Source organism: Carassius carassius, chromosome 47 (genome assembly GCF_963082965.1).
Source record: "Carassius carassius chromosome 47, fCarCar2.1, whole genome shotgun sequence".
Classification (NCBI taxonomy): domain Eukaryota; kingdom Metazoa; phylum Chordata; class Actinopteri; order Cypriniformes; family Cyprinidae; genus Carassius; species Carassius carassius.
The window spans coordinates 14,321,278-14,348,099 of NC_081801.1; the positions used below are offsets into that span (position 1 = coordinate 14,321,278).

The following is a 26,822-nucleotide window of genomic DNA, read 5'->3' on the forward strand; positions in this document are numbered from 1 at the left end:
AAAATTTCTTGTTTTCCCCCTTCACAAACTATATCACATTCTTCAGTTTTTTTTGGTTTTTCTAACTTCTGTTGTTTTGTTCTATTTTGTGAGTAGTTCTCTACATATCACTGTTTCAGTATTTGCAATTTTACATAATCTTGACTGCTGGAATTACTTCTCTCTCTCATTCTCTGGCGTGTTGTTACTATATTAAGGACTGTTTGCATGGGAGAAGCCGTTGGTCATGTGCAGGATTGTCACATGGAAAACATACAAACGTACAATATATGTGAGTTCAACCTCCTTTGGCTATTTTAATTCATGGGTTCACCTTTTTTCCAATTGTTGTGATTACTCTCCCTCTCTTTGTTGCTGAGTTAGCATGCCATCTTTGTTTCATTTTTCTTTGCATTCAGACCCAAAATCCATTCCTTCACTTAGCTATGTAATCTGTATGGAACCAGCTAACAGTCTACCCCTTTTCACACTGCACGTCGGACCCGGCATATTGCCGGAACATTGCCGGGTCGCCTTCTGTGTGAAAGCAAACACGTCCCGGGATTGATTCCGGCATTGAACCCGGGTCGGGGACCTAGTAACAACGCTGTGTGAACAAAAGCCAGATCTAATGCCGTGGCGAAGTGATGACGCACGTTATCGCGCGACTCTTTTACCGGCTGTTTTGAAGGAAGATCAACGTTCGCGACGATAAAATATGTGCAAACTGTAATGAAGCAGAAATCAGTTAGTTCCTCACTTTCCGCGCTGACGCCGAGATCGTTTGCTTGCTTCAGTGAAAGTATAACGTGCCTAACGTTTTCGACTCGTACATTACACGTCACGCCCTGATGTCACGTGTCGTTCGGGATCTTTACGGGTTGTGTGTGAAAGCACGCACATATGCCGGACAATCACTGGCAGTGTGAAAGTGCAAAATCTAGCGACCCGGGAACAATTGCCGGAACACTTTACCCGTGTATTTGCCGGAATGGCAGTGTGAAAGGGGCTTCTGTTAGGCAAGTAGACAGTCCCCTTGAAACTACCCAGAACACCTTAGCAAAGTGCTAAAATACAGTCAGAAAAGCTCCCTGCTGAACCCATCAACCTCCACCCCCCAGCTAAAACCAGCTTAAACTGGTAGGCTTGTTTTAGCTGGTCTTTCAGCTGGTCATAGCTGGTCTGCTTGCTGTTTTCGAGGTGTTTTGTTCAGGCTGGGAGACCTGCTGACCAACATGCTAAAACCAGCTTGGCCAGCCTTGGAGACCAGCTGAATTCTGTGCTTCCAGTTTAAACCAGGTAAGACCAGCTAACCAGCTTAGGCTGATTTTAGCTGTTTTTAAAGTAGCGATAGTAACTCTGTAGCAACACCCTGGTTACCAAACAAAAGCCTAGTGTTTTGCTAGTGAGTTTTGTATTCAAGCGGTGAACTCTGTTGACTTGGGTTAGTAAGGACCACCCTAGCAATCACCCTGGAATGCCTTAGCAACATGTAACAGCCAGTAAAAACAGCTTAGTAACTGAGTAGCAATGCTCTGGCAACACACAATGGCTTTATTAAGTACTGCGGTGATGAATTTTACATAAGCACACACAACTCCATGTTTTTTTTCTCCAGAAAATCTGTTAAAATAGAGTATTTTTGTGCCTCTTGACTCATTATTTGCTCAGCACAAGTCAGCAGGGTGTGCAAGACTATGAGTGGAGGTGTGATAACATGCATACTTGAGCGTGATGTTTCATGGCTCTTTCATGTGTATGTGCACGTGCCATTGCAAGTCTCATTTCCACGGGGTCCTTTGTCGCATCTTTATTTCATGACGTCTACGAATGTGTAATTATGACGCTGCTGTAAAGCTGGCAGCACTTGCCTCACATGTGTCCATGACGTGAACTGTGTGCCGACGGAGGGATAATGGAGGCGAGTCAAGAAGGGATGGCGTATTCCCCTGATGCTCTAATTGCTCAGTGGCAGTCACAGCTGGTTTGGGCTGCTGCCATGTCACTGTGATTTGTTCGATCTGTGAGAGCTTGTGAGTATTAGGGGCCAGTTTTTTGTTGTAGATGCCAAATGTTTGTTTGTGAGCGCCTGACTCAGTTAAATCAAACCCAAATAAAAAAAATATTGCTTGCAGCTGAACAGGGCTTGTTTAAACGGTGCCAAACAAACATGGCAAAACTCATCTTAACCCTATGGAGTCTAAGGGTATTTTTGGGGCCTGGAGAAGTTTTTTCATGCCCTGACATTTCTACTTTTTTCAGTTGCTTATAAACATCTAAATGGCTAAAGTCTAATCTCACAGTAATCAGCACAAACTGGGCTATAATAATATGTGAGCAGCATGTATGTACATGATTGTGTTTTTGAGAAAATAAATGTTATGTGTGGTTGGTGAAAAACTAAAAATGTTAAATCCCTTGAATAAGGCCATAAAACGCATAAAGAACAATGGTTCCAGGGATTTTTGAGAACTGGAGCTTGTAGCCTAGAATTTTTCTTTCTAAATTGTGAAAATAATCTTGTTTACTCACTCACAGAAAACAATATATTGATTTAAATTTTCTAAGACACATTTTGTTTGTAAAAGTCATATGTGAGTAGGCGTCAACTATCATGAATATCATTGTGATTTACACCCAAGACAAAGGCCTGCATAATGAGCTGCATAATGAGTCTTTCAGTCATCTGTGTGACTGAGAGGGAAGAGTTACAAGAAAGAATGTGAGGAAAAAATAAATGTATATATTTTATGTTTGTAGTTTATTTAGAATATATTGAATTATCCCACAACATAATTTAATATTCACTTGCGAGTGCAGTTAAAACATTTTAGGAAAAATTAGGAAAAATCAAAGATGATTTTCAAAGCTGAATTTTTGGAATCATAACTCCAGTCACACAATCCTTCAGAAATCATTTTAACAATCTGATTTTCTTCGAACAAACAAACAAAAAATATATATTTTTTTTCAGTTGTTTTTTTTTTTGGGTGGGGGGGGGTAAATTGAAAGAACAGCATTGTTTGTTACGTTTGTTACATTTACATTTATTTGTTATATTTATATTATTTACAGCAAGCTTTTGAATTGTATAGTATCATAATCAGGATGAGCTTTATTGGCAGGTATGTTTACACATATGAGGAATTTGTTTTCGTGACAGAAGCTCCGCAGTGCAACAGAATGACAGCGACAGAACAAAAAACACATAATAAAAGAATAAAAATAAAAAAATACAAATAAGTAGGTAAGGAATGACAATATACATACCTTACCTACAGTAGTAGTGTATATTGTTATTGAAACTTCATAATGTTTCACTTGATTATACATTTAGTTAGAGTTGTTCCGATTCCGATACTAGTATCAGAAATATCACCGATACCACAACAAATTCTGGCATCGGCGAGTAAATGAACCCATATACCGATCCTATACCATTTTCTTAAACAAGACCTAGTTATGACCGCTAGCTTTGCCTAACCGCTGCACGGTTCTTCTTCGCTGCTCAGAATGCATTGCAAACACAGGAAGTTGTGCGGTGTTGCCACAAGCAACCCCTGTTTAGGGCAGCGAAGAAGAAATGAAAACGTGTTAGCAGCACTGATCTATACATGACTGGATCGCTCATCGCGTTCTAAACTGCCAACAGACTGTGAAGTAGGGCTGCACGATGTGTCGTTTAAGCATCGATATCGCGATGTACGAATCCACGATAGTCACATCGCAGGATGTGTAGTTGATCCGTAATTCATTAACTGTATGGGCCAGCTGCTCCCTGGCCCTTGACGAATGTGATTCACGGATTAATTACACAGCTTAACCATCATAGAGTGAAAGTTTATCATTGACAGGACTGAAAAACACATGCAAGTTTAACAGGGCAGAGAGAGAGAGAGATAGAGGGAGAGAGAGAGAGAGAGCGCGAGAGACAGAGAGAGAGAGCGCGAGAGAGAGAGAGAGAGCGCGACAGACAGAGAGAGAGAGCGCGACAGACAGAGAGAGAGAGCGCGACAGACAGAGAGAGAGAGCGCGAGAGAGCGAGCCGTCTTTAAACAACACTAGCGCTGTCTTGCTCTCTGTCCCTCGCGCATATTAATCAATTGACACGATGGTGTCTATGTTTAAATCATTTAAAATGTGAATGTAAGTGTGCTCACCCCATTTTTGTTTGTAAGAAAAAATTTGATTAGATTTCATATCGCAATATATATCGCAGAAAAATAAAATATCGCAATGTCATTTTTTCCCAGTATCGTGCAGCCCTACTGTGAAGCCACTTCTATATTATAGATCAGTGGTTAGCAGTATGTCCGCTGTTTAGCAGTATTTCAGACTGGACTAACCAGACAGTAAAACGGCGACTAGGGATGCCACAAGTACTGCCATTTCACTGCCAAGTCGGTGCTAAAAATAAAAAAATGTGATGATACCAGCGTCTCTGTAGTAACTGTAGTAAGTTACTGACTCCCGAGTATATTCGGTACCCGCAGCTGCGTTCAGTCACTTCCATGTTAGTCCAAGCGCAGGGCTCCAGACTGTAGCAGAATATATACTAGTGTCTGTGAATATTAAACCGCAAAATACTATTTAAATATTACTCCTGCAAATTCTACATCTCTGTGGGTGATGGGCGAAGATGCGTGGGAGCTCGCTGTTTTGTAGTCTCTGCCGTGTGTCACTATATGAGGACACGAACGCATAAACCGTCACTTCATGAGAATTTACCGTTTCATTTGAGAAAACTGTCATATCATAAACACAGACACTCAAAGATCTTCATGGCAACCCATCAAAATAAATGTTCAGTTTAACGTGAGTAAATTGACAATATATTAAGCTACTGTTGTAGCCTACAGTAGATTTAGCTATGTCTCTATGTAGTAATAATAATACGTCTCTATTAATAATAATAATTATGCCTAGATGGTTGCTTGTTTTTTACTTGTTTTGTTGCAAAGAGATTATCTGATTAATATAGAATTTTTTATATTCCTAGACTTATTTGTTGCAGTTTTTTATACAGTTATATTGTAAAACTAAAATACCTTTTTTAGTTTGCGGTGTTAGATTTTTGGCTGCATTTGAAGTTCTTTTTCGCTTAAGAAAATAAATAATATTACGGCCAAATTCATGTCAGATAATAAAAATTTAAATACAGTAATTAATGTAATTAAATAAATAATTAAATAATGTAATTAAATACAGTAGTTCACCATATTTGTTCATGTTTTATTAAGGGATAAGTCTGAAGCACACCATAAAATAATTCTAGCAATTTACACAGGGCTAGTAGTATATACAGATGTATAAACAGATACACACCCAGGTATCGGAATCGGGAAGAGAAAAAGAGTATCGGAACATCTCTACATTTAGTCAGGAATTATAGTTTGGAAAAAGTCTAACTAGTAAAATGTTTACACGTTATATGAAAACTAGTACAAGTATACAAATAAAAAGAGACTTATGTTTATGATCTCTGCTGAATAAAGCACTTCATTCTTTTTTCTGAGGAAATCCAAATCTCAAATCCTGAGGTAATCCACATCACATCTTTTTGGGGTTAATTGTCTTATTCCTCTCATCGCGAAGCAAACGGTAAAATAAAAACTTAAAGAACAGTCTGGCTGCATTGTCTTCTGTTGTGTGGGCGTATTCAAGCCGCGCTCGTCAGTGAAACATTTTAATCTGAATAGCGCGTTCAGCGCGGGGGTGTGGTCACATTAGAAGATAATGAAGAGAGACGTGAAAAACGGACATTGCGTTGTTTTCATATAGATTACTTTGTTACTTGTTGTTATGGCTGTATACAAAAAAGTAGACTCTTTACAGATTCGATTGATGTATTGGTCTTATCTGCACAATCAAACTGAAAGTGTAATTTAAGTTATTTTCGGGTTATCAGGAGAAAATGCCTCATAACGCGTATACGCGTTAATCGACTCCAAAGGGTTAATTAACCTGAACATTTTGTTTTCTAATAAAGAATTTAAACTACCTTCATATGTTCTTTATCCCCAGTTCAGTGTGGGTTATCCATAACCTCATGTGCAATAGTAGAAATCACTTTCATTTTTTCCTTCATGACATCAAATCTGACTGATCCTGTGTCTTAGGTGAAAAATGGAGCCCATTGTGGTTGAAGCAGGGCATATTTCTCCTGCGCTGCATGAGACTGCTTTGAGTGAGCGCCTTTTTAGTCGGACCTTGGAGGTCCTGGAGGTCATGACCCTTTCAATGCTCTGTGCTTCCTTCCTCCAGAGAGCCCAGGAGCGCTTACAGATGAGGCCGACAAGACCGTGTGATGTATTTTTCAGCACAGTGAATCTCGCTCGTGCTCCTTTTGGACTTGTCAAAGTGCTGGTGTGTTTCTTCTTGGCCCCTATTTGGAGAAAAACGGCTACCGAGACTGACAGGACGGGGTTAAGGGCATGTTAAAACTGAATTTTGTATCATTCTGATGTGTGTTCACGGTGTTGAATTTGACTGCGGAGTCATTATGGAAAATGGTATAGTTGGTAATCAAATGTTTACCAATTCGAGAAGTCGAATACAAAAGTGTTAGTAGATCAGCTTGTTTGGATTATTTATGTCAGTTGGTTCAAAGACAATTTCATATTTTGGTTAGTCACACGTACTGTATGTCTTTCAACTTTAATGTATTTTGGTTATGCTTTCAGCTTCTGCTAAATGATTTTAATAAGGATGCATAATGTATCAGATTTTAGAAAGTATTTGGGATTTTTTTTAAAATGCTGATTAATCAATTGTGATTATTTTTATTATTATATAATATTTATTTCCGATAATGATTACTTTGAAAATTAAGTTTATTTACACTGATAAAATTAAATGTTTCTTTAGCACTGAATCAGCATATTAGAATGATTTCTGAAGGATCATGTGACACTGAAGACTGGAGTAATGATGCTGAAAATTTGGCTTTGGCATTACAGAAATAAATTACATTTTAAAATCTATTAATATAGAAAACAGTTATTTTAAATTTAATGATATTTCACTATATTGTGGTTTTTGCTGTTTTTTTAATCAAATAAATGCAGCCTTGGTGAGCATAAAAGACTTATTTGCAAACCTTTGAACGCCAGTGTATTGGCAGATATGGAAAAGTCAATTAGTGCATGTCTCCTATTTTAACTTATAGATAAACATTGCTATCATCCATTGCTCACTTGAAATCTTTAAAACTTTAATTATTATATTCAATTACATTATTTAATATAATCTATCAAATCTCAATATAAATAATAATTTCATATTGTACATTATAATTTTGTGATGCCAAAATAAAAAAATAGTATTTTATTTTAATTTATTTAGGCTAAATAGTACAGAATTAATAAATACCTGCCATTTATTACTGTAGTCTAGGGGTGTCCCCGACTAAGAATTTTCAGTCAAATCAAATTTTTGAATCTTGCAGATATTCGACTGATAGTCGAATCATATGTTTGGGAGCGGGGCTAAATACATTAACAAGAGTCAAGTCAGACATTCTACTAACATAATTACTGATTTTAACACACAGGGAAAATGTGTAACGAACACCTTGCAGATATAAATGGGGTAAATTAGGTTTTGTGTTTTGATTAACAGATAATTAACACTTAACGTCGGAGAAACCATAACAATTAACAATTGTATTATTATTATTTATAAATTTTTTTACAATAGTGTAATAATATACAATAGCTCTCATTATAACATTAGTCTAAAACATCAGCAGTTAATGTTCTGCATTTCTGTTTTGAGATGCGCGCGCTGAAGATGACCAGAAGAGTGTCGCATTTGATAGCAAGTTTTTAATCAATGGGATTGAACTCATAATTGCATATAGAATGCACCTCTTTATTTATACAACATAACGTTAATATTAAGACTTATAGGCTATCTGCAAAAAGAGCCCAAATGAACATATCTGAGGGGCTCTGAATGAACTTTTTTGTGGACACGTTCTTCACGAAACAATGTGCAGAAACAGCAGCTAAACTCTAAAAATTCACAGTGTTTTAGTATAATGGCCTTTTCATTATAATAGTATGTATATAACAGTCCCAGTCATGGTTACTGTATTTTCCGGACTATAAATCGCACTTTTTTTCATAGTTTGGCTGGTCCTGCGACTTATAGTCAGGTGCGACTTATCAAAATTAATTTGATATGAACCAAAAGAAAACATTACCATCTACAGCCGTGAGAAGGCGCTCTATGCTGCTCAGTGCTCCTGTAGCCAACGACTGAGCAGCGTAGAGTGCCCTCTCGCGGCTGTAGACGGTAATGCTTTCTCTTGGTTCTAAATAAATGCTACATGTTTTTTTCCTCGTCATGACGTATTTTTGGACTGATGCAAATTATACTTAGGTGCGACTTATAGTCCGAAAAATACGATATTAATATTCTGCATTGTGGTTTGACTTGAAGAGATATCACCGTAGTGATACAATGAAGCGCTTGACTCAAAACCAAATGCATCTTATATCAGGTAAATAATATATCCAAGATATATATATACACCAGCTGAAATTTTTTTAAATCCCTTGTACCCTTCCTGATCTAAAAAAATCCAGTCTCTGCCTGTCAGTTTGAGTCCTGGTAAAGTATTAAATCCCTGCCGCCAAGATGCTGCTCTGTCGGTCACTGATTATGGAAAGTGAAACATAAATCTATAGGGGTGGTTGGATTTATTCATGCACTTTAAAATAAAATTTTAAATTTTCAGATTCTTATTCACGGCTTTATAATAATAGGCTGCATATTAAGAATATTATAGAAAACCGCAAGTTCTTTGTGAAATCAGACATTTGAGCTCCCCCATATAGACAGAGTGGCATAATAAATAATCACCCCCCCCCCCCCCCCCGCGAATATTCGACTGTTAGATTGGTAGTCGAATCAGGCTCCTCGAATCAAAGCATTGATTCGTCGACTATTCGGGGTCACCCCTACTGTAGTTATTGGCCATAACATCTAAATAACTTATTGGTATGGGCCACGTTTTTAATACAGGTACATCCCTAAAATTTTTCCTAAAAATTTGTGCAGAATTTTTTTTTTTCCTCTCTATTTTTCTGTCTGGGTTCTTCCTGAACCCATTATTACTGTTTTCAAACAAGTTAATGACTGGTTAATGATACATATGGTGGTAGTTGTCATAGTGGAGTTGTCGATTCCTAGATATTGATGTACATAATACTGTTTGGCTTTTTTCCTGCCAGACTGTTCTACCACAATTAGTGTTTGCCTTGCGGTGGGATTCTGGGCAGACCCCAGGACAGACATGTTCAGGTTAAACCCCACAGAATAGCGATGCTAACATAGACTCAGGGTAAACAGATCTGAGGCTGTTGGAGAAACGGGGGAGGTGAAGTGACCTATTTAACCGAGAAGGGATGCTGTGTAAACACGAGGGAAAGATGGGGTGGGCAGGAAAAGACCAGATTGGGATGTGGCCATTTTGAGTTCACCCAATTGCTGTAGCAACTTGGAGGAGGAAGTAATGCACACAGATAACCACGCAAACTGTGCCCTGTTTATTTATATGCATGTACAGTCAACAACATTTGAAGTTGATCAAAACCTTTCATGAAAGTTGTCCTAAAACCAAGACAATACTGTTTAACTTTTGTGAAATTTTTTTGATCCACTTTAAATGTTGACTACTGTATCTACATGTCGCATGATGCACAGGCACTCCCAGATCATGACACTTCACAACTCTGATTGGTTCAATCTCCAGATGGAGTGAGATACATGTGCCCAAGCACACACACACACACACACACACACACACACCTGCATGAGGATGAGAAGGAGCCTGTGGCATTACTCACTGTAATGTGGAAATGTCACTGCACACTCGCGCACAAAAGCACATCTGCGGCTCACACACAGACTGCATTTACCCTGATAGATTTCAGTCTCACCAGGCAACCAAAAATCATACAAATCCTAGAACTCTTTTCAGTACCATCAATGCTGTGTTAAACCCTGTTGTCTGTGTTTATCCTACAGAGTTGGTAGCTATGTTTGAGTGTTTTTGACAGTTTTTTATGAATAAGATTTTCTGAGATTAGGCATACCATTCAACCTGTTGCTGGAGACCCTGCAGTCCATTTAAAATATACAGGTCTTTAGCCTGTTTACATAAATTTTCTCTTTCTTTTTTAAATTACATTGTTAATCAACTCAAACCAACTGGTTCACCATTAGATATAATTCCCCCACTGTTACTTAAACAAGTGTTGAATGTAGTGGGTCCAACTCCCTTAAATTTGATTAATACATGCCTTGAGTTAAGAGTTGTTCCTGACTATTTAAAACAGGCATTGGTACAACACAGACTTAAAAGACCTAATTTAGATTCTTTTGATTTATTAAACTTAAGACCCATTGCTAGTCTTCCGTTTTTAACTATAATTCTAGGAAAAATATTTCTTCACCAATTCCAAAGTTTTTTTGGTTGATTACAAAATCTTTGTTTCAATCAGGTTTTAGGAAATTTCATTCCACTGAGAAGGCTCTTTTAAAAGTGCTTGATGTCATTTTAGCTACCAACTTTGGGTATTCTGTAGCACTGGTACTATTAGACTTGAGTGCTGCCTTTGATACTGTATACGACAATGTTCTTCTGTCCCTCTTATAACAAGTGATGGGCATAAAACTGTTCTAATTGGTTTCAATCCTATCTTACTAACAGCAGTTTCACAATAAATATTGGCCAATTTCCCTCTGGATGTGTTCCTTTGACTTGTGGAGTCCCCCAAGGTTCTACTTTTGCTCCCTTTGTTATTTTCTCTCTATATGCTTCCACTTGGTTCTATCTTTGAGAAGTATGGTGTAAGTTACCATTGTTCTGCAGATGAGAAATATATCTTTCTCTGAAACATAAGAATGGTTAGATCCTGTGGTCGCTTGTCTCTTTGATGTTAAAGCATGGATGGCCCTAAATTTGAGTCTGAATGAGAAGTAAACCGAGATTGTGGTGTTTACCCCTTCTGATACCTATAGTATACCCAGGGCCATCCTTAGGGGGGCAGTGCAACTGGTGTGATTGCGCCGGGCCCATGTGGCAAATGGAACAAATGTTTGTTCAAGTTTGATGCAGTTTCATAATTGTTTAAGCAGTTTTATTCCACATTGTTTGTGTGTTCTAATAGAATCTGCTCTAATTGAATTATAAATAATATTTTAAGGAGTTAAACAGTATATTTAAAAATATCATTAGTAGCTTTAATTAGCTCCTTTTTTTTTTAGGAGCTTGTACTTTTTTTTTTTTTTTAACTACTTATTATTATAAATAATTAAGCCAGCTAATGTTTTAAAGCAGCTTCTCCAATAATCTGTAACTCTGAAACTCAGTTTTATGGAATTGAGTCTGCTTTAAATTCTAGTTTCCACTTTCTGAAAATGATTTGTGTCCTAGCAGGTAACATTTTCTAGCTGCCTGTCATGTTTCTGCTGTTAACCGTCTGCATGAGTCTCCTTCACATGCTTCGAACCAAACATGATGTGAAGTGAAAGTTGTAATATCATTTTACGGTATGTGTCCTGTTAATCAAGTCAGTACAATCAACCTGATATATTATTGTAACATTATAAACATTTGACCACTGAAGCTTTTATGTAATTGCTGTTTGTAATATTAAAGTTATTTTATAAGTCAAAATACAGTAAATATTGATATTTATCAACTAGATGGGTATTACACACACCCATATGATGCAGTGGGATGTTTTATTCCCAGTCCATCTTTTGCCAGAAGGGAAATAAGTGCCACTCTGAACTCCATATCCTGCTTCTTCTTTTAAATAAGACCATCTTTCAAGCTAAATCAAAACTTTTTCAAAAATAAACCGTTTTGATTAGGTTGACATGCTCCGAGACACGATCTTCCATGCATCAAATTTCATATTCCCTCCGAGATAAAACAATCGGGTGAATGTTTCTCGCTCATCTCTCCTTGGTTGCTGTGATGGTTTTCTGCCTGTTAGAGCATGCAGGGTTGCTAGGAGCTCAGAAACCGTGGGATCTCTTTCCCTCTGTTACCATTTCTCTCTTGCTGTCTCTGAAACTCTACCTTTCACCTGCTGAAATCTCTCTCTCTCTATCTCTCTCTCTCTCTACTGCACTGTCAGAAGTCTCCCTGTTGTTCTCTTGCATTCAGGAAGTAACTTGTAAAATTCCATGGGCATGTTCCAGCTACCCAAAAGTCCTGTGCAAAGACTTCACAGGGTATTTGACCACCTCAAACTAGTTTACAAATTGTAGGAAGTGTATATATTTATTCACTGCAAAAGTTGTAGGGAGCAACTGGATATCGTCTCTTTGGAAGTATAACTGGCTCAGTGTTATTGTTCTTAAATGTTTCGCTGTATTATTATTTCTAACTGTTTTTTTTAAGCATGTTATTTAAAGTTACGGTAAATGTTTCATGTGCTGTTAATGTTGTAAAAGTCAGATTGAACATTATAGTTCATATGGGCACTTTGCTGTTAAGATACTTACACATTGTAATTGAACCAATTCACATAGTTTTAAATTAAACCTTGCAAAAATCATATAGCACAAAATTTGGATATGAAAATTAATATTAATTTAAATTTTAGAATAATAATTTTGCTATAATTGAAAAAGTTTGGGCTTAGCTAGTTTTCTTTAAATTCGTTTTTGAATAAAAAGAGTAATTGTATGAAAAAAATAAAATAAAATTGTTTTCGGTTTTAATATTAATTTTAAAACATAATTTGTTCTTGTGATGCAAAGCTGAATTTTCAGCATCGTTACTCCAGTCTTCAGTGTCACATGATCCTTCAGAAATCATTCTGATATTCTGATTTGATGCTCAAGAACCATTTCTTCAGTTCATAAAAACAGTTGTGTTGCTTGAGATTTTTGTGGATACCGTAAAACATGTTTTGTGTTATTTCGATAAATAGAAAGTTTAAAAGAACAGCGTTTTTTTGAAATATAAATATTTTGTAACATTATAAACAGGGGTGCACATAATTGGTCCGCATGTGCGACCAAAATAAGAAATGTGTTGTGTAAATAAGTTCAGAGTGTTCTGACATGGTTGACAGCTGTTAATGAACAATTACCATTTTAGATTGAAAACGGTAGCGGGTAGCCTAGATTCATGCTTTCAGTTTGTCAAAGTACAATGCAAAACCGTGAGATTTCTGTGACCTTCTGTGACAATTTAGGGCTGATATCCAGTCGTAAAGCCGGAAGCGCATAAACTTACTTGCTGGCAACCTGCCAAAATAAAAGCTTGCTGATTTTCAATTTAAAAATTATGAAAATTTAAATTAATAATAATAATAATAATAATAATAATATAAGCATTTTTTTTAAGTTTACTATAAAATAATTGAATTTCTATTTAATACTCCCTTTTAATTTAAAAATAAAATGGTATATTATCACACTTTATTATTTAGTTTATTATTTTATAAAAAAAATAAAATAAAAAAAGTGCAATAATATTGTCACTATTATTTCACAGTTTCAGCATCTACTTCAGCCCTGCTCCTAATTACAACCAGCTCGAGAAAAAAAAAAAAAAAAAAACACGGAATAAGAGATGAGGAGAACAAGAGAGAGAATAAGACTGACCCACGCAGAGCTTTGGCTTGCCTGCCTTCCTTTTCAGATCTCTTTGTGAGACACACTTCCTCCAGAATTCTTGCTGTGACCCAGATCAGTGGTGCTTCAACAGAAATCCTGTCCTAAAGCATCTGTCTGATGATGAAAAGCCAAGTACACAGCTTTGGATCGCTGTTATGGCTGCCCTGTCTCATTTTTCTAAGCAAAGCTGAGCCGGATGGATCAGCATGGAGTTTGTCAGATAATGATATGATGCCATGGTATTTCTCATGTTTTTTGACTGTAATTGAAATGAACGCTAGTTTATGAAAAGTCAGCATGAATCCCAGTTTACAATGTCAAAATATTCAACAACAAAAAAGTGGTATTTTACCCCCATTCCATATCTTTAGTTTCAAAACTTTTTTTTTTTAAATTTCTGAACGCATTTTTAAGAAAGTGGCATCCATTTTGGTTTCACGTTGACTTATTCGATAATGAATACAATTATTTGCATTCACTTATTACAGGCATTCAGGGAGTAAATGACAGAGAAATGCTGACAGTCATCTCACTGGGTGGCAGAAGCCATTAATGACGTCAAATCAAGTTTCCACTCAATTTAAGTGATATCAAATTACTCTTTTTGAATTGCTGTGGTGACGCTTGTATAATATCAAGTGGATTTACTGTTCATTAGCATGTCTTATGTCGTAAGTAGTGTCATAATTGATGTTGAGCTATCTTATCCATTACCCAAAGAGTGACTGTAATGAAGCCAAGGCCTCAGCTTCTTTTTCCGTTTTGGCTTGTTTCGTTCTCATTAAATTTCTCTGTAAGACCTCACCCTTACAATACCTCTGTTGGTGCCATATCTCAGCTGCGCAAATCAATTTTACTGTGCTGATGATTGTAATGTGGATGCCAGTGGCTGAGACGAAGCACAATTGCAACAGCAAATGAGTGCTGGCAGTTGGCTGCATTGTGAAAGTTTTTGTGTCCATGTTTGTGTGTGTCAGTGTTTTTTTCCATCAATTTGTTCTTATTGCCTGCACACTCCCCTGAGGTACTTGTGTCGACTGTTGCTCTATTTTTGCAGGATGAATGTTTGTACAGTTCAAGCGGGCAGCTCTCTGCGAAATGTTAGGTTTTAAAATTGTTTTTATTTTTAACCTCACGTTTAGGTAAGCGGCTGAGGGCCGCCTCCTGTGCCTCGCCCTGGAGAACCGTTTTGTTAAATCACTCAATTGCACCTTTAAACACTGCATTCAAACCCTTCAATCCTCACAGCATATTTTGAGATTATGCGCAAAGCATTTCAACAGCCATTTTTACCTGTTCACCTTTGAGTAACTTCTCCTATCAGTGCCACTCATGCAAAATCATCTGCCCCTGCTTTGTATTTGTATTTCCATAATATTATGCTTCATTTGATGTGGTTTCTGAGAACAGTTTTCAACTTGGAGTGCCACTGAACAAAATCTGCTGCATTTAAATGCATTTCACGGAATTAACTTCTAAGACTAACCTAATTAAGTTCTAATACTTCTTAGAATGATCACCAACATAAACCAAGCAGGTGTAAGCTGGAGGCCATGTATTAGCAGAAGTCAAATGAAACTAAAATAGTATCAAACTTTATTTTCAGCTGAAATGCATGTTATATAAAGATAATTTTAGAGAAAATTTGAAATTGGTTAAAAGGATGATTTTTAAATTAGTAGATTTAAAGAACAGAAAATGATGAGCTGGCCTTTATGTAATGATCATGATTAAGTATATATTATGTTTAAACGATCTTTATTTTAAAAGGTGCAAGGAAAAATGAAGTAGCTGGAGAGGCTGTGAAACATGAAAGGAAAAAAAACCCAGAAAACAACTAATTCTTTCAGTGTTGCCAACTATACTGATTATAATGGGTGTGATTAATTTAGTAAGTAAATAATGTGTTGCATCTAGTGTAAGTTACCTATAGATTACCTACAGATACCTTTTCAGTTATGCTAAAATACTTTTCCTCAAGTGTGAAAACAAGGTGTAAAAATAAAATGTAAAAAAAAAAAAAAAGTGGCAAAATATAAAAAGGACATTTGCAGTGTACTATCTAAAATTTTGTCAAGTCTAAAATCGTGACTCTTTCAAGTGCAGTCCCTCAAGCACACAACGATTAAACTAAATCTGTATTCTGACCATCCTCTTCTTTCCTCTCGGGCAGGTCTTTCGCAGTGGAGAGGGCATGGGTATCAGGCTGGACAGCGCGTCTGCTTTCCAGGGTGCTGTCATCTCCCCTCATTATGATTCCCTCCTGGTGAAAGTCATTGCCAGTGGAAAGGATCTGCCGGCGGCTTCTGCCAAAATGAGCCGAGCTTTAGCGGAGTTCCGTGTCCGGGGGGTCAAGGTAAGGCTTGTCTCGACAACATTGCCTGCATAAATGAACAGGAGCAGCATGAGTGCGATCAGTGAGGACCTTTGGAAATCAGTGGTGTCAAAAATGAGCTGAAATTGTGTGTCATTATTATAGTGTGTTGGTCAAATAGTTTTTTTTAAAGCAATTGTCATCAGGGGCGAAAATCTCATCTAAATGTTGGGGGGGACAATAAACATAACATTTCTCACGAGCAAGTTTTGAAGGGGACACCAATAAAACAGGCAAGATTGTACTTAAGGATATGTGTACAGAGAGGAAAGCCTTACTATTGCACGGAGACCGTTCCATTATCCTTCTTCTCAAAGTTTCTTTCTGGTTCAATGAAAAAGCTGACTAAATTGACCAAAACATTCTGCAAAACATTTTATTTTTTTGCAATGTTTTTGAAGTTGTTTACAAAATCAAGCCACCAAAATACAATGGAATTTGAACTTAACTTCAACTTTTATTTATTTGTATAGCACATTTAATAGCAATGTTGTTGCTTCACAGTTATAATTAAAACATGCATATATAAAAACATTTGCCATGCCTAGCAAAATGAAGGCATACACACTCTTAGACATAGGCTACATCCTCACACAACTGTATAGTGAGATCGGTATAGAAGTAAAAGAGAGGGGAGAAAACAAAAAATAATTATTTATTACGTCAATGACTGATTTGTTCAAAAAGTGGATTCATTCAGTTAGGAAACACCTCCTCATTGTGTTTCTCAAAATCAGTGCTGTTACTGCTGTAGATTAGTTTTCAACTTTTTTCGTTGGTGAAATAGAGCTAAAACGGGCAATATGGTGCCTAAAATGCACTTAATATTAACTTATTGTTTATTAAATTTTTATACAAATCTTAATCACATTTGTTATGCTAATATCTGGAGAACAACTGCACTCTTATTGTGATGTTATATTAGATTGACTATATTAAATGAAGTAAACCGACTAAATCATAGTGAACGCGGGAAAATCTAAATGCGCACCCGCGCTAATCTAATCTAACGTACAAGACTGTGTGTATGTCGGTGGTGAGGTGAGATGAAAATGGGAGCAGGCAGTGGACCAAAGCAATTTGAGGCAAAGCAGGGAGAACTCGAGATGTTTAAAACTTTTTTTGTTGTTGTTGCTCCGTTTGCATTTGTATTGTTTTACTACTTACACAATTAGTTTAACTATATATCATTATATTATTTACAATACACATATTTCAATTATATTTTATGGGGGGACAACCCTCAGATAGGGGGGGTCCGGACCCCCCCGACCCCCCCGCGATTTCCGCCTATGATTGTCATACTTTCATTCAATTCCTTTAGATAAAATGAAGTGATGAAACTTCATGAATATTAATGATGACATAATCTAATTAATATTCAGTAGGGTCAGTAGTTCCATGTCCTCACCCTCATATAATAATAGCTAAGCTCCTGGTCAGAGTGCATAATGCCAAAAATGATTCCTTTCTCTGGAAAGGCAATCGTGACAGGAGCACGGGATGCCTGACATGACAAACTGAGACCGAGTAAGTGATCAGACGAGAAGTGGTTTATTTCCGTGATAGAACCTATGGATTCCCTTTCCCCTGTTAAATGTGTTGTTCTTTTGAAGCGCATCTGAGCAGCAGACACTTCACGGTCTTGTCACTCATCATGCTGGCTGCCATCTGAGGCTCCGATCAGATCTTGAGCGAGCTGGAGCTAAAACATTTCCATTTCCAGTTTTTTCCCCTTTGTTTTTTTTTTTCATTCTCCCACACATAAACCTGAACACACTGGGTGAGTCACATTAGACCATACAGTCGTGGCCAAAAGTTTTGAGAATTATATAAATATTGGTAATTGGAAAAGTTGCTGCTTACGTTTTTATAATAGCAATTTGCATATACTCCAGAATGTTATGAAGAGTGATCAGATGAATTGCATAGTCCTTCTTTGCCATGAAAATTAACTTAATCCCAAAAAAACCTTTCCACTGCATTTCATTGCTGTCATTAAAGGACCTGCTGAGATCATTTCAGTAATCGTCTTGTTAACTCAGGTGAGAATGTTGACGAGCACAAGGCTGGAGATCATTATGTCAGGCTGACTGGGTTAGAATGGCAGACTTGATATGTTAAAAGGATAGTGATGCTTGAAATCATTGTTCTTCCATTGTTAACCATGGTGACCTGCAAAGAAACGCGTTCAGCCATCATTGCTTTGCATAAAAATGGCTTCACAGGCAAGGATATTGTGCTACTAAGATTGCACCTAAATCAACAATTTATAGGATCATCAAGAACTTCAAGGAAAGAGGTTCAATTCTTGTAAAGAAGGCTTAAGGGTGTCCAAGAAAGTCCAGCAAGCACCAGGATCGTCTCCTAAAGAGGATTCAGCTGCGGGATCGGAGTGCCACCAGTGCAGAGCTTGTTCAGGAATGGCAGCAGGCAGGTGTGAGCGCAGCTGCACGCACAGTGAGGCCAAGACTTTTGGAAGATGGCCTGGTGTCAAGAAGGGCAGCAAAGAAGCCACTTCTCTCCAAAAAAACATCAGGGACAGATTGATCTTCTGCAGAAAGTATAGTGAATGGACTGCTGAGGACTGGGGCAAAGTCATATTCTCCGATGAAGCCCCTTTCCGATTGTTTGGGGCATCTGGAAAAAGGCTTGTCCGGAGAAGAAAAGGTGAGCGCTACCATCAGTCCTGTGTCATGCCAACAGTAAAGCATCCTGACACCATTCATGTGTGGGGTTGCTTCTCATCCAAGGGAGTGGGTTTACTCACAATTCTGCCCAAAAACACAGCAATGAATAAAGAATGGTACCAAAACACCCTCCAACAGCAACTTCTTCCAACAATCCAACAATAGTTTGGTGAAGAACAATGCATTTTCCAGCACGATGGAACACCGTGCCATGAGGCAAAAGTGATAACTAAGCGGCTCGGGGACCAGAATGTTGAAATTTTGGGTCCATGGCCTGGAAACTCCCCAGATCTTAATCCCATTGAGAACTTGTGGTCAATCCTCAAGAGGCGGCTGGACAAACAAAAACACACTAATTCTGACAAACTCCAAGAAGTGATTATGAAAGAATGGGTTGCTATCAGTCAGGATTTGGCCCAGAAGTTGATTGAGAGCATGCCCAGTCGAATTGCAGAGGTCCTGAAAAAGAAGGGCCAACACTGCAAATACTGACTCTTTGCATAAATGTCATGTAATTGTCGATAAAAGCCTTTGAAACGTATGAAGTACTTGTAATTGTTTCAGTACATCACATAAAAAACTGAAACAAATATCTAAATACAGTTTAGCAGCAAACTTTTTGAAAAGTAATATTTATGTAATTCTCAAAACTTTTGGCCACGACTGTAGATGGTAACATGCACGTATAATATGTATTTATCAGCATAATGTGATCAGAGTTGAAGTAATGGCACTAATGGCACTCTCGGATAAAGAGTGCAGACCTCACAGTTTTCTGATGTGCCGCTTTCGGAGGACGGGAGGGGTGTAGATGAGAGAAGTTGTCATGGAGTGTCTGCACTTAATCGGCCTGAATAAAATAAATGTGGTTACATAAACCATTAGGGAAGGAGCTTTTCCTCTAAGCATCTTCAGAAATTAGTTTTGGAGACTATGAAGAGAATCTGTCTTTGTTTTGCCTACTTTAGTCAAAGAGTATTCAGAAATCTGAATTTTATTTGAGATGAAACAAGGATATAGACTGTAAACTGTAAATTGTCAGTATTTACTCACAATCATGCATGGCATTGAGGTCCCTGAGGTCCAGACCTCTGTATTTTTCTGAGATGTATATAATAATAGTGAACAATTGCAAATTACGTGACACCAAGATTATAGGCTTTCTCATTAACATGCCTCAGTGCAAGTCATTGTCAATATGAAAACTTGAAATTGTCCAATCAAATTAAAGTAAGTGGGTTAAGCATGAATTCCAGAGCAATGCTTCAGTTGACTAAATTAGTTGGTTATAATGTGCCAGATAAGATTAAAGTTGCTAAACATTTAATGTTTGGAAGCTGTTTTACAATAGAAATGGTAAATGACTGACAGAATTCATCAGGGATTCAAAATGAGACAGTCTAATTTCCCTATTTTGAACTGAAAATGTATAACTTGTGATTCAAGTAATTTGTAATTGTCAATGTGATAAGACAGGAAACATTAATAGCTGTTTTCAGCAGATTAGGTGTAAGATTAGTAATGAATGTGCACATATTGTGAATGAATTTAATAAACTGTAGTTCCATAGCTTTTTTGGTAGCCTTTAGCTAATTCACTTCTAACATTCTAATCAAATTATTCATAAAACACAAATGTAAAAATCAGCTGACCCAATGTTTACTTTCTTCACTGGCAGATGAAAATGAAAATACTCTATAAATCAAAGTCCAGCTATGGGAAGGGAAGGGAAATGGGCCAAGATAAAGAGAAAGAAGGAAAAAAAAGGTGATTTGAGATTAAAGAAATTGTATTTAATATAATCCTGAAAGATTCATATTAGTAAAAGAAAGGTACATATTACTATTTTACACAATATAAGGGTATGTAAGCTACAAAGTTGCCCCAGTGACCAGCTGTTGTACGATTTTTGCACTTTTTTTTTTTTCTAACAGTGTACCTGACACTATTTAAAAAATAATTTTGTTTGGTTAGTCTGTCTGAAATTGTACTTTTAAAGTGCATGTTAACAGACTTAATTATAAGGTTGGTTTTCAGTTCGGATGCTGCTTATGTAGGTAGTGAGGCAGCTCGGCAGGTTTTTTTGAGTGTGGTGTGAGGCGAGACAGATGTGTCCTGGTGCAGCTAAGCTTTGAAAAGTCAGCCATCAGGGAAGCTTTTAAAGCTCGGCATCATTTTTTTTTTACCACTTCGCTTTTCCTCCTCACACATTCTCTCTCTCTCTCTCTCTCTCTCTCTCTCTCTCTCTCTCTCTCTCTCTCTCTCTCTCTCTCTCTCTCTCTCCCATCTTGCCCTATGCACAAACCTTAAAAATTGCTCCAACATGACTTTAATTACCTTTCAAGATTTTTTTTTTCTCCCTGGGAAAGATCTGCTGTCCATTCGCTTGAGTTTCTCTGTTATCTAAATTTCCCCACAGCCAGAGTAAAGTTTGTGACCAAACATCTCAAAAAATTGCCTTGCACCGACTCACTGTCATTCCACCCCAATATTTCGCTTTCCGCCTCTCTGCACCTTGCGCTCTCTACAATCAGGAACGTCCTTGATTACCCTGTAGAATGCATTCCCAAGTGTGACTAGAGAACCTGGCCTCCGAAGAACTCAGAGATTGCCTTCAAGCTGCTAGGCGTCATGGCCGGAGCTCGAGTTGTGCCGCGGCCCGTCTGCTTTTAATGAAGACTGATGAAGTGCGCTCCAGGATATGCGCGAAGTTCAAACCTATCCTGCTGCCTTAATTTACAGGCTTCCTCTTCCTTCCACGTTTGATTAAGCTTGCTTTCTTGTCTTCGCCGCATTAACTCAACATGGTTCATTCGCATGATCGCTTACACAATTTTTCTGTCTCTTTCTCGCTCTCTGTTTAAATTGCTTTCTCCCTTGCTCACATGTTCCCATCGCTGTGCGCGGCAGGAGGGAGGTCGCTCTTCTCCTTTGGGGCTCGGGAGCTCCCTTGTTTTTATTAGGCATCTAGTACCGCCACCACAAGATTTAATTAACCCTTCAAATAATGGAGTGTGGTTATGCATCCATTTGCAGAGGTAGAATGGAGAAACCAGTATCTCTCTGGCTCATTGGGTTTATTGTTTGCCAAAGATCTGGATCAGGACTAGTGGACATCAGTAGTAGTAATTGAAGACAACTACTAATTACTAATTTGTCATTTAGGGGATTCTTTTATCCACCGCTATTTACTAGTGCACTTGTTGCATTGGCAGGGTAAAGGGGTGAATTACGGGGTGTTCTGGGAAGTCTAACCCTAACAGTTAAGGTCCAATGGAAGACAAGATGTTCAATGAATCTTAAAAGTGTGTGTTTAAGTATGTTTCAACAACATACAGCAGTTTCAAACAAGGTTTCCAAAGTTAGATTATAAGTTTGTTAGAATTAGACTAGACGTGTTCACCTGAGGAGAGGTTACCATAGCAACAGCAGACTGCTTGAGCAGGTTTTGTTAGGATCAGTTTCAGATGGTACATGAAAAAACAAGTGCTTTCATTATTTATCACTTTAAGTGAAACATTTAACAAATTCAAAAGTAATGAGAGGCAAAACCTGCTTTTTTTTAATTAAAACAAATTAGACTTTTGAAACTATGTACGTGAAACAGAAAAAAAATATAGAAAATAATTGTGAATCTTGTAGTTCATAATTGAATGTGATGAGACAAACTCATTAACAGCGCTATTTAAGCATATTAGGCATATGATTAGAGTGAATGTTTTCATATTTTAGTCCTTTAAACTATTACCCATACTATACACTATACAGTATTGTTTAGCATGTGAAATATAGTGAACAAGTGTAAATCAGATGTACAGAATCAGTATTTTTTTTTTTCGCTTGAACATTTTCTCCGTTGGCAAGAGCGAGGTAAAAGAATCTAGTAGAGCGTGCAAGGTTGTAAGGAAATCTTTTTTTTTAATTTTTATTAATTTAATTTCACTCCTGTTCTTTCACTTTCCTTCCTTTTTGAACCTCAAACTCACTTGTCTCTGTGTGAGCTTTTAGCATTACTCAATTTCAGCAAAATGATTATTTATCTTTTACCTCTGAAATGTTAAACTGTATTTTGGTCATTAATCTTAAGTTAATGTCTTAAGTTGTTTTTCTGTAAATATAATGCGTTTAAATCATATATTCCTAGGCTTGTACACTTAGTTAGTGGTCTGCCATGGTCTTGGTCTATTAAAAAAAACTTAAATTCATGCTCTTTAACACAGTGGGTAGCTCTTGCATATTGTGAATTGCTTTGTTGGCCATTGTAGAAAGCTTTAAATGCTGAGAACAGAATTCTGGACAGATGTTTAAAGAAACAGGCAGTTTCTTTTAGAAATAATCTCAATTAGAAACCGCAGTGCGTAGCAAGAGGCGAAACGTTTGGAGCCAAGGCTACGTTCCTGGTTCTAACAGTTCTCTGTGATTAAATAAAAGCCTGAATGTTTCATTATGTTTTCTAGCGCTGTCCTGCTGGCTTTTAAAGGCCCCTGCTGAGCAAGCCAAGTTTTATGTAAATCTAAAAGAAGTCGTCATGTTCGCTGAACATTTAGTTCTTATAGCATCATCCTCCATTGGTTTGTCGTTTGCTTTTTGTCTGTTTTTTTCTGTCTTTCTTTTATTTTCAGTATTTCTTTCTATCTTGAATTTGCAGTGCCTCCTCTCTGTGAGGGCTGCTTTTATATGATACCAGGATATGTTCATCACTGTCAGGAAGTTGATCCGTGTCAAGAGCCTGGAGGCCGTATCGAATGAGGGTAGAAGCTGTGGAGAGTGAAAGACATTGTGAGAATAGGGGAGAGTGTGTCTGCATGAAGGCATCAGAAGAAGACTGATGGAAGCTGACAAACATTAAGAACCCTAGAGAGAAGGAGGGTGTATGCAGTAAGAAAAAAAAAACAGGAGAAGCTTTCTCGCTCTAAGTAAATACATGAAATTGAATGAGGATTTCCATCCTATTCTCCCTGGAGAGTCACAGTCATGAGTCTGACGTGTGTTTGTCCTTTCACAGTCATCCTGACCTTTTCTCCCTTCCATCACGGTAGAGTTGTACTTCTTTAGTACCAGGCACTTTCCATGAATATGGTACAAAATAAGGACCGAAACTCTTATAAACATGTTTTTGTCTTTGTCAACAAATTGTTAACATCAAGAGTTCAACCTGAATGTCAGATGAGCTGTTTTATTTTCTAATCGATTTCTTTGAAGTTTGCCATTTTTGTAGCCCTGTTACCAAAATCGGAGATGTTTTTAAATGCATTCCAAATGCCTTACTTGTGTAATTTCCTTATTAACTAGAAATATGCATGAAGTAAACATTAAACGTAAATGAAGCTGTTGCTAAATAGCAATTGACTAGTTTGGGACCAAATGTTACTTCGTAGTAGTTGATGAACTTAATAGTATAAATTACCATAAGTTAAAGGAAATTAATAGTTTGATCATTTTATTTTTACAATTGGGTAACAGGCTCGAGCTGTTCATCTTGATGAATTGAGTCAGTCCCACAATTTGACAAGATTATTTACTACTTTACCACTTTTTACTGTCATGCTTTAAGAAAAGGGTCCACATTTGTGGGTGTAGCAATGTTAAAAAAAGTTTAAAGTGTTGAAGGTGAAGAAATGGATCTATTTAATCCATTAAAATCAGTTAATTCCATGAGATCCATGAGAGCTCCTTTATACTCTGTTATTACTCTGCAGTCGAATGGTTCCAAAGCCAATGAGCCTTCTACTGGCCACAAAAGAGAGGAATTGATCTTTACCTACAGCATCACGTGACCCTCGTCTGTGCAGCACGTCACCATAGAATCGATATCTAGCCTTACTTAGATGAAGACAATAGTTTCATGATCACTGCACCATTTATGATCACCAGAGGACTTGTGCAGCCCATCTCAATGTGTCTGTGTCAGTTTTAGCTTGTAGTTGATTGTGAGGCAGTGCAGTTGTCTAATAGATCGCAGGCCATGTAGCGCAAGTGTTATCTCTGTCAGCTTCTCTCATCATTACTGCTGAACAAGCCCTTCTTTAACAGCCTAGAGGTGTTCTCGTCAGAACCAGCCAGGTGCTTAAAGCTAGATCCTGCAGTTCTCCCATGAGGATGCTGTTTCCGGTATCAGGTTTTGGAAAGCAGGAACTTGGAAGTTTTGACACTTTTTCTAAAAATTGCTGGTTATTATTGGTTCATCATTGAGAAATGGAAACTGGGGTGGACAGGTACACTGTGAAATATTTTTCAAATGGACTTTTAAACCAGGTCAGAACTATTTTAGCAGAAGAAAATAAAAATATTGTTGTCAGAATTATGCTTAAACTGCTGGCCAGTTGGGTAAAATAATATACACTACTGTTTAAAAGTTTAGTGTTAGTAAGATTATAATTTTTTTAAAATAAATTAATACTAATTATTCAGCAAGGATGCCTTAAATTGATCAAATAACAGTAAAGTTTTTGTTACCAAAGCTTTGACTAAAGAATCCAGAATGCATGCTATTATTGATCAAGAGAAAGCAAGACCAGTATATCAGCTAGATACAAAAGCAGAGGTGCTCAGTTGATGATGCCACATGCCCCAAGTTCTTATGAGACTAGTTGAGAGTATGTTTTCAAGTGGATCTAAAAATCTGCGGCACGTTCAATCTCTCACAACTCCATCAAACATAAAGGAGGCGCTCACAGGAGAACAGAATCAAAGGTTGGTGAACAAAGAGTCTGTGTAAATGGAAAACAGCACCTCACAACCTAAGAGATATAAGCTAATGCTTTTTCAAAGTCCTGGCTAGCGGCACTGGCAGCTGAGGCCTGTTATGAATGAGAAATCTTGCTACTGATGAAGAGAGAGTTACTAATAGTGAGAGTGAATGCACCCTGGGGGAACCCGGGAGGGCTGAGGGAGCTGACAGCTCGAACCTCCAACAGAAAAGCTCCTGTCAGACTCCCACACTCGCCCTGTCCCGATGGGAAGAGGGGTGGGCCTGGATAAGATTGGGAAGGGAAGAAATGAAGGAGAGAGCAGGCAGGGGTTACTGGGTAATTTTTGCTGGCTCGAGGGATAAGAGAAGGGGTGGTTGAAAAGTCACAGAGGTGGTGCTCTTCTAAAAGCTGTGTCTCTTATGTCCCCTTTTCTTCTCACTCTTCTCCGCCGTGCTTAAATTGATGGAAAAGCAGGAATGACCTCATGACCTACAGGCTGAGATAGCGGTGAGCAAGTCAAAATGCACTCCTTTTGTGTTTGGTGTTAGGATTCTGAGAAAAGAGCCCAGACAGCAGGGGGATATCAGAGGAACATAGTGTACTTTCGAGATTGAATCCTTTGTCTGTTTTTGAGCACGCAACTTGCCATGAGCTGGTCCTTTTTCCCAGCATTATCAAACAAATTTGCAACCATTTTATTTCTGTATTTTTATGGAACACATGATCTAGCATGTTTTTTCTTGCTTTACCTTTATTTAGTCTTTAGTTTATTATTATTATTATATTTTTTGTGCAGCATTTTGGGTGCAACCAATTTTTGCAGCTGAATAGCAAGAATGTTTTTATTTTTATTTTATTTTTTAATTAAAGCTTTAGTTTTGTCTTCTTTCCTTTGGATGTGAGGACTTCATTAAGTTTTACTTGTTTTTGTCAAAATGAAATGACATCAGCAACCATTTTATTTATAATGTGTCATTTTTTTCATAATTTTTTTTTTTTTTAGAGTCATGCAATAAGACCAGTAAAGGCGCATGCTGTTATAAAAAGTGTTGTTAAATGCATTGTAAGTCGCTTTATATAAAAATGCCTGCCAAACGAATAAATTAATAAATCGAATAAATCAATAAATTACAAGCTGTCCCAATTAATAATTAACTGCATTTAATTTTTTTGGTGGACTATCCCTTTAAGAACTTCATCTGTATGAGGACTATATCTAACCCTCACGGTGAATACTGTAAATGTGAACCATCATGTGCTTTGTGGTGGAAGCCCATAGTATAGTAAGTTAGAGTTTGACTCTCAAAGGACTGAAGTTGCTTAGGCAGCATTTAATTATTTTTTTTTTTTTGTGCATTACACTAGCTATCGCCTTGTCAAGACTCACAGGAGAGAGAGAGAGAGGGGCGGTAAAGCACAGTGGCTGCAGCTGCAGTG

General features: G+C 37.5%; 1 protein-coding gene across 1 annotated transcript in view; it reads left to right on the forward strand.

Annotated features, from left to right (window-relative positions):
• The window catches only part of LOC132130641 (pyruvate carboxylase, mitochondrial), a 126,040-nt gene that overhangs the window by 61,482 nt on the left and 37,736 nt on the right, over nt 1-26,822 (forward strand). Inside the window, exon 10 of the mRNA XM_059542413.1 lies at nt 15,803-15,985. Within this exon, the coding sequence (XP_059398396.1) occupies nt 15,803-15,985 (183 nt within the window). The remainder of the gene's footprint in view (nt 1-15,802; nt 15,986-26,822) is intronic.